General features: G+C 38.8%; 1 protein-coding gene across 1 annotated transcript in view; it reads right to left on the bottom strand.

Moving 5' to 3' along the window:
- Positions 1-1,608: 1,608 nt before the first annotated feature.
- FBXL20 (F-box and leucine rich repeat protein 20) overlaps positions 1,609-8,774 on the bottom strand; it is a 2,487,640-nt gene continuing 2,480,474 nt past the window's right edge. The window contains exon 16 of the mRNA XM_044055052.1: positions 1,609-3,271. Coding sequence (XP_043910987.1) covers positions 3,164-3,271 — 108 coding nt within the window. The 3' untranslated portion in view covers positions 1,609-3,163. The remainder of the gene's footprint in view (positions 3,272-8,774) is intronic.

The following is an 8,774-nucleotide window of genomic DNA, read 5'->3' as shown; positions in this document are numbered from 1 at the left end:
CCGACTACAACAGCACTACCTGGGGAAGATACAAGATTTCAGCATTTGTATTAGGGACTACGGTTGAGTAAAATTCAGCCAAGCAACACTTATGCTTCCAAGCTAAAACAGCAGAATCATGCAGTCACACTGGGTCTGGCACAGCAGGCCCTGAATAATGCTTTCTGGCTAATGGGAGGAGAAATTATGAGGAAACAAAGAAAATCTCCTAAACCCTGACAAATGATAGACATAATTCCCAGTGCTTCTCTCTTTCCCCAAGTGTCCTGTGACATCCAGTGCTGGGAAGCTACAAAAGGGCCAATACAGATAGTGACTTGGTGGTTGTGGGATGGGGTACAAAGACCAAACTAATTACCAAAAAAATAAGAAAAGTCTGAGAAAATGGAAACTAAACATTACTGGATGCAGACTGGGTAACTATGGGACTCTATAAAGTGTCTCTAGTCATCCATATTATAAGTGGTCACTAGCGTTGAGAAACAAACAATCAAGTCAAGGGTTTGTAAAATGATCAAGGTGTTTACCTTACAAACACAAGGTATAGGGTTTGATTCTCACCTTTGAAAGGGAAATTGCCTAGACTTAAAATGGCCCATAAGGGCAGCTAGCCTAGTACTTACCCATGAACCTTACTATGGACTGCCTGACTGAAAAAAATGAACTTTGAAAAACCAAGTATTTTTATGAGGCTGGGATGATAAGACTTTATGAGTTGTTAAAAAAAATAATGGCCACTGTTTATTACACTAACAGTATTACCAGTAGTCAAACATGTTCCTACTTAATTACCTATTAGGAAAATGAGCAACATTAAAACTAGCCCAGGGGGGTGGTTAACTTCAAAAACATTTTACTTTTCAAATAACTGAAGTTTCAAAAACTTCACAGGTGGACTCTAACTTAAAATGCTTGTGCCTCTGGTCATTAAAGCATTAAACTACTCTATAAGCAGCCATGCTGAAAGTGTACAATGGCTTTGTTCATAAGTTAAAGGAGGAAAAGCAGAAGCTGTGCTGTGACGAAGTAAGTGAAATAAGAGACACCATTAATACAGCAGGCCTCCACATTTAACAAGGGCACTCAACCTACACACATTACTGTCAAGGGCAACTCAAAACAGGATCATGGAACTGGTACTTACGTTAAGATGACTGGCTCACTCCCATTTTGTGCAGTCTCCTTTTCAGATTCTTTTTTGTGTACCTCCACCACAAGTACAGTATATCTTTCTCAGCCCATATGTGAAGAGAAAGACCATGAAGCAATAACATTTTATTATGACAGAAGTGAAGGAGTTACTTAGTAAACATGCTATTCAAAAAGGCAGGGCAGGCAAGTGGATATATCTACTGTGTCAAGGTCTCATTAGAAGATAATTCAGATTTACACACCTTTAACACACTGTCGAAATTTCAGACAATGCTGAGTATGGCAAAACTTAAAAGTCACATTTATAATACCAAAAATAAGAAAAAGAAACCTAAAGCATCTTTAAATCTTCAAGGCAGTCTTTCACTGCTTTACCTTTTTATAAATGCATATACCAAACTTAAATTACCAGACTTAATTATATTAATACAGGATTGTGTAATAAAGGAAGCACCATTTCAAATTACATATAATTTATTTGAATACATCTGATGTGCTGTGGCTTCTCTTTACTTTCAGAGGCACTGCATGTCCAGGAACCTGATAGTCTGTCCCATTTCTGAGTGTTACTACAAATCTGACAAGCTCAAGAAGCCAAATCTCCAGAAATGCAGGAAATCTGTGTGTGAAGGGAGGGAATGATGAGAGAAGATACGTCACACATTCAAACCCCATGCCAACACATTTCTAAACAGTTTCATTTACACTGCACTGTTTTACTACTATTATATTTATGTTTTTTTCTTCCTCTTCTTCATGTGCTAATTTTATTTTACTTTTCCAAAGTCAGATGAAAATATTTCACAAGCAATCTTATTGATCCCTTCTGCATGATTGCACAGCTAGGAGGACAAAGGAATCTGTCCAAGGTGAAGAAGTAGACCAGCAGCTATGGTGGGGGAGGGGAAAAGAGATCTCCCTTCAGTTCACAGTTCTGTGCTTTAATCCAGGGATCAAAAGGACACTCCTTGCAGCTTTGCATCATTTTCCCTTCATGTTCAATAATTCTGTCAGATACCTGCATAACCCATTATTTAAATTCTCCACAGAATGGCTGCTTAGATAAAGATGAATTAAAATTGACAAAGTGCTTCAGTGTCAATAATAAAACTATTGCTACTAATCCGGAATGTTAAACTGAAATGCAAGTTGGTACATTCCTGGACAACAGCATGACAGGAACACTAAGGTGTCTTTAAACTGATCTGTTAGTAAAAATGGGATGTTTTTCTTTAAAATGACAATTGGTGGAAAAAGCCACAAGGCAAATAAATGTTGGCATTACTTTATAAATATGAAGAATTCCACAATAACCAAAACACATTAAAAAAATGCAAACCTTAATTGAGGGAGTTAAAAGTAAATAATCACAATATATTCTGGGGAGCCAAAGAGCTGTGTCCTACACAAAGACAGTGTTCCAATGAGCCAGCACAATGAGCATGATCAGTATCAGCATAACAATGAGGAACACACTCACTATAATAACAGACATGCTCAGTATCAGCATAGAAATGACAATGGAAGCACTGATACAGAGTGCAACAGTACCCTGGGCTGCTGGTATTGAAAGGGCCCTCAAAGCCTTTGGCTAAACTGGTTAAAGTCATCAAAGCAAACAGTCACAACATAAAACAAGACGAATGGCATACTTCACAGACCTTGTTGAAATCTTTGCAGTTTCAATCAGTGCTCAGACATTACTAAAAAAAAAGCAGCCATGTTAGTTGTACTAACGTCAGGAAGAGTTCTCTGAACATGCCCAGTGAGTGTAATTCAGTACGATATCAATCCGCAGGTACACGAGGCAACATGAATTCCACCTGTATGCTGGACACTTAAGCACAGTTGCTTCATCAAGGCAGAGTCGAATGGGTTTAGGTCACCCCCCACCCCATCACAGGATCTCTGCCAATGCTCCAGGTGCTCTGTATCATTATGGATACCTGTGTCCATTGCAAGTATACCAGTACATTAAATATTTCTCTTATGACTGTTCTTAAGTCCAGTGTCATAGGATGATACAACATCTACAGAAGCGCTGTCTGCTGCCCCCAACAGACGGAGGTGGTGTCACCGGAGCAAAGTAAGCATGGACTTTAATATTCGGTAAGTGAGTCTGGGGGAAAAAAAGGGTAAATATTAGTGGATGATAATAAAACATATTACTAAAAGCAAAATTGCAGCTACTCTTCCATAAAGAAAAAAAACTACCTGCACTTCTGCCAACAGAGGATGCTCACTGAAAAGAATACAAGATGTGATCGCCTTTGTTACTGAACTAAAACTGCACTCTCAACTACCACTGAAAGCATTATTCTACTATTGAAAAAATATTTTCTGATCACATTTGAATGTCTCTCCAGTGCAAAACTATGTACTCTTTATATGGACTAATTTAAAAAAAAAAAATACAGTCACAAGAACATTAACATTTTGTGTCAATGGCATGATGTCTCTCATTAGGAAGAAACGTGTACTACCGCTATTAAGTGACCACCTTCTGGGATTCAGCAACACTGACTTTTCTAAGCCAGGTAAAATGGTTCACATGAATAAAGCAACATTAAAAGTTACAGAGCAATCCAAGACCCAAACCTAATGAACTTGCTGCAGATCCGTACGTCAAACAGGACTAGGGCTACCTGTTCTAGGGACCTAAATATGGCCTATGACTTAAATAGGACATGCTAGAGGGACAGACTTATCTCCCAGTGACTGCCATGTCTTTGGAACAGGCTACCAATTCATGTGAAACAGATCACCTATATGACACTGTTCAACAGGAACCTGGATGAGTAGATGGGGCACTGTAAATTCTTACCAGGGATAGAGCCGACAACCCTCCTAGACAGGGCAGTCATCACTAAATGCAATCTTGGGCACTGACTAGCAATTCTTTGGTATTACATTGGGCTGAAATGGCTAGGCTTAAAATGACCTCTGTCTCTATAGCCTAGTAATCTCCTATGATCTATGATTCATTATGCTATTTTTTTTTTGTCTTTCGGCTTTTCCCGGTTAGGGGTCGCCACAGCAGAACTCCGGCCCGCTAATGATTAGCAGTAGATTTTTACGTGCTGGCTTGCTGGGCCTAATGCACAACCTTCAACGAAGGAACGGCCATTCACGCATGTCGCCACACAGAAGACGCTCTGAGAATTGAACGGGCAACGTCTAACTGTGAGGCGACAATGCTACCGCAGCACCACCACCGCAGTTCCATTCATTAGGCTATAAGATCTCTAAAATAATCATCCTAAGTAAAGAGACTTAGCAGTTTTATGGTATGCATAATACAGAGAATATGGGAATACTGTCCACAAAAAACATGAGAACAAACAAAAGAACTGAAGAATATATAGGAAAGTTATCAATGTACAAGTATATCAAATGTCTGCCTACATCTGACTCTACTGTTGATGCAAACATTTTGGTATTACATACATGTCACATACTTGCTTTTCGTCTGTATGATCAGGTAGGCCTATAAAAAGCTCCACTTGGATTAGTGTGATTCCCCCAAGCAACAAATCTAAACAAAGAAACTATGCAATGAAAAACATCAAGAGAACAAAGAGGTAGCAGAAATACCAAGGACACCAAGGACCACAATCAAATATCCTTCTTCACTAAAACAGTGGTGGAAATAAGTAGCTCACTGCTATGGTAAAAGGTTAAGCTGTGACCACTATATAGATACAAGCAGAAGCAACTGTAAGATGCTCAACAGCCATGCATATCCACAGACTGAAACAAATAGTTCTCTGCTCCCCAGCCTGTCACTTAGCAATTCATTTCTCTCTGATTCAGTGCTAAAATTCTGGGTTGTCTGTCTTGGATCAGATATCTTCAATATTATGTGAAGCTATAACAATGACTCTGGGTCGCTTCCAGCTATAACAGAAGACAAAGTCCTAAAAGCACTATCAAAAGCCAAATGTACAGCATCAGTGGGTCCTGACAATATCCCTGATGCATCTTAAATAGCATGAAGCATAATTTGGCCACACCCCCAAAAACACTGTACAGCCTCAGCCCTCATACAAGTTTTGTACTAAGTAAATGAAGAACAGCTACAGCCATTTCCCTGCATAAGGCAGGAATGTCCACAGACTCAGGCAATTACATACTGAAGCCTGACCAGCCTGATATGCAAAGCCATGAAAAGGACTTATGGAACTAATCAATAAGGACATTGAAAACCTCCAAACACTGGACCTGCCCCAGTTTCGATTCATCAAGGGTAGGCCATGCTTATTCAACTTGGTGATTATTTTTGAAAAGGACACCAAAGCAATGGATGAAGGCAAAACAGCAGAGATCACAAACATCAATCTGGCCAAAGCTTTTGGTACAATCACCCACATAGGCATAGTAGAGAAGCTAGATGTACTGGGAATAAATCCCTATGTTACCTGACACTGGAAATCAAAACAAGGAAGTTACCTCCACAAAGAGGCCAGTCACCAGTGGATCTCTCCCTTTTGACATCTTCTCTGAAGTAAAAGCCAATAGCAAACGGGTCTGGCTGACTAAGTTTGCAGATGACTGCAAGCTAAAAGCAGCCACTGAATCCCCAAATGGCTTGGCCATCCTGTAGAAAGGTTTGTCCCAAATAAATAACTGGTGCCAAAATCATGGACTGAATCTAAATGCCAAAAATGCATCATTATATCCTTTGAGAAGTCATCTACCCCAGGAAACTACCACACTGACAATAAGCCCTTAAAAGTTGACCCAGTTGTTTACGATTTGGGAACTTATATGGACAGTGTCCTAACTTTCAACTAACAAGTGTCCACAGTCCATAAGAAAGCCCTTCCATACTGTGAAGGTTATAAACAAAGATTGTGGCTATGGATGTCATTGCCCCCTTTACTCCCCTTCATTAGACCAGTCATCGAGTATAATGCCTCCTTTAGAAAGCATCAGTCCAGACACATGCAACTACTAGAAATCCCGCAGAGATACTTTACTAAAAGCATACAAGGCCTAAACAATATGTCCTAAATGGACCAACTGAAAGCCTTTTCACTATACTCAGTATCCTACAGAGTACTAAAAGGTGACCTGTGTCTGTTGGATTTACTGTACATCAGGAAGTCAAATGGCATCAGAAATACTCAGTCTGGGGATCTAAACCTCTTCTGTGAAATCAACAGAATGGTTTGGAGGGACAGGTACATCTAAGAAGCAAAGGATACTGCTGCTCTGGAACAGACTCCCCATGAAAGTAAAACACAGCTCATCCTTGCTCATATTCAAGCACAACTTGGATCTATGTATGGAAAACAAGAAATTTACCCCAAGTTTGTCCCCTGTATAACTAATGGACAAAAGTTGCTCCTAAATGCTTTATTCCATGCATAGGTCCCCTCAAATTATCTATTATCTATAGTATGATCCCAGTCATTCTCATTAGAGTTAGTATACAATCACAGATCATGGGATGGGTTAAGGTCAATCTAACACCAAACGGGATATGTTAATTTGAGCACCAAAAGGGAAGTTGGCTAGGCTTAAAATGGCCCACAAAGGCAACTAGCCTAGTACTTAGAAAACTTCATTAGAAAATCAAGACACAAAAGCTGGTTCAGAGACTCAGAACACTATAGTGATGTGACTACATTTTTTTGTGCGTCTTCTGTGATTTTTTGATGAAGTCCTGATACATTGACTGAATGTAAATGTTCCAGTATTAAAGTGAAGTACAGCTGGTCTTTTTTAGTTTTTTTTTTTTTGGTTACACCTGCGGCAGAGGGTTCACAGTACTGTTTTTGGTTTTACCTTAGTACTTACCTATGAATATATATCCCTTAATGACTATACTGATTTATTTATAGCCTTAGAATGCCTGTTAGCATATGATATACAAATACAGTTTTGATGCTTTCTCAGTGATACATGCTCCCAAGAAAAGTACAACTAGCTCTCAAAAGAAGAACTGAATAAAACAGGAATGTTGGGTGAAAAAAATGCTATTCTTTTCAGTACTAGATGCAAAACAAGAGGAAAGCTTCAAATTGTATAAATGTAATATACCTTTTGGAGGGTAAAAATTCCAAGACCACTGTAATTTCATAAGTACTAGAAGTGTTACACAGAGTTGCTACAAAAATAACTGAAGGATGGATGTGCTAAAATCATAACTTGTGACCTATTAGAGTCAGGTCAGGCACAAGAACATCATGGCAAAAGACTGATACAGTTATTAAACAACATGAGACAGTATACGTTCAATTACTAGCAGAAATACAAAATAAGAATGGCAAGTCTAAAATACAAGGGCCATAGTCTAGCCTCAAAGGGACTGAAAACTTATAATGAAAAAAAATCTAAATGCAAACTTCAGAAGACAGGCAGGCATTGCAAAGGTTTCTAGGAATGATGTAGTATCTTACATTTTTTATTTAATATCTATGAGATAACTGTACTTTTAAGAAAGTTGCTAGAGCAGGATGTAGCCTGAGAAAGCAACTATGAACAAGAGTTTTGAAATACTCAAGAAATTAGTCTGAGATGCACCATCATTAAATACCAGAATGTGAGTAAGACAGTTGTGTTGCAAGTACATGCCAATAAGAATGGCACAACAGCTATGACAAAACAAAACTACTCCTAAAACAAAGAGATGAGGCATGGGACACATGGCATCAAAACAAACACAAATAGGCAGAAATACCTTGAGCCAAGAAGCAAAGCCAAAAAACAAGTTAGACAAAAGAAACAACTACAAAATCCAAACAAAGCACAAAACTAACCCACAAAAATTCTGGGCGGCCATCAATAAAATACTGCACCAGGAAAAAGCAGTACACTACCCCCAAATATTGATACCACCACCAATAATATTGCCACTCAGTTTAATCAGTAACTCGCCAATTCCATTCTAAACCTCACTAATAAAAATTCCCCCACAACATAACCAAATCCCAATGACTCAACAACAGACAAAATCTGCTTCTCCCTACAACCTGTCCCAACCAACACAATTTATAAATACTTGACAAATCTAAAACCCACAACCCTGGCAGCAAACAGGATACCAGCAGAATACCTCAAAATTCCAGCCAAAACCATCTCATACCCTGTCTCCCTAGTAATTCATAGGTCAGTCTCTGAACAATACATCCCAACCCTTTGGAAAATTTCACATGCAATACCAATTCACAAAGGAGGTAAAACTCAACTGACCTAACTATCTACCGATTGCCACTTTATTCCCCCTGTCAAAAATCCTAGAGAAATGTATACACTCTAAGTTCTAAATATCTCCTAACAATCTCTTGGCTTACACACAACATGGTTTTCAGTATCACCACAGCCCTTATTAGCTTCACCAACACTGTAAATCAGCAATGTGACAACAGTAACCTAGTATCCACTATCTTTCTAGATCTCTCCAAAGCTTTTGATACAGTCTCACATGCCAAACTCCTAAATGTACTCTCTAAACTTTAATCTCCTCTAACAATACCCCCATCACACCAGTCTCACAGATCAAACTACTTGGAGTTATCATAGATGGCAACATTAAAGTCGACAAGCATACAGAACAAACAATAACACAACTACACAAAAAAACTCAGAACCTTTTGTAGATGCAAAAAAATACCTCT

Source organism: Protopterus annectens, chromosome 13.part0 (genome assembly GCF_019279795.1).
Source record: "Protopterus annectens isolate FY-2018-M chromosome 13.part0, PAN1.0, whole genome shotgun sequence".
In the NCBI taxonomy this organism is placed as follows: domain Eukaryota; kingdom Metazoa; phylum Chordata; order Ceratodontiformes; family Protopteridae; genus Protopterus; species Protopterus annectens.
The sequence above is the reverse complement of the archived record's forward strand: the minus strand, read 5'-3'. Positions and strand labels throughout refer to the sequence as shown.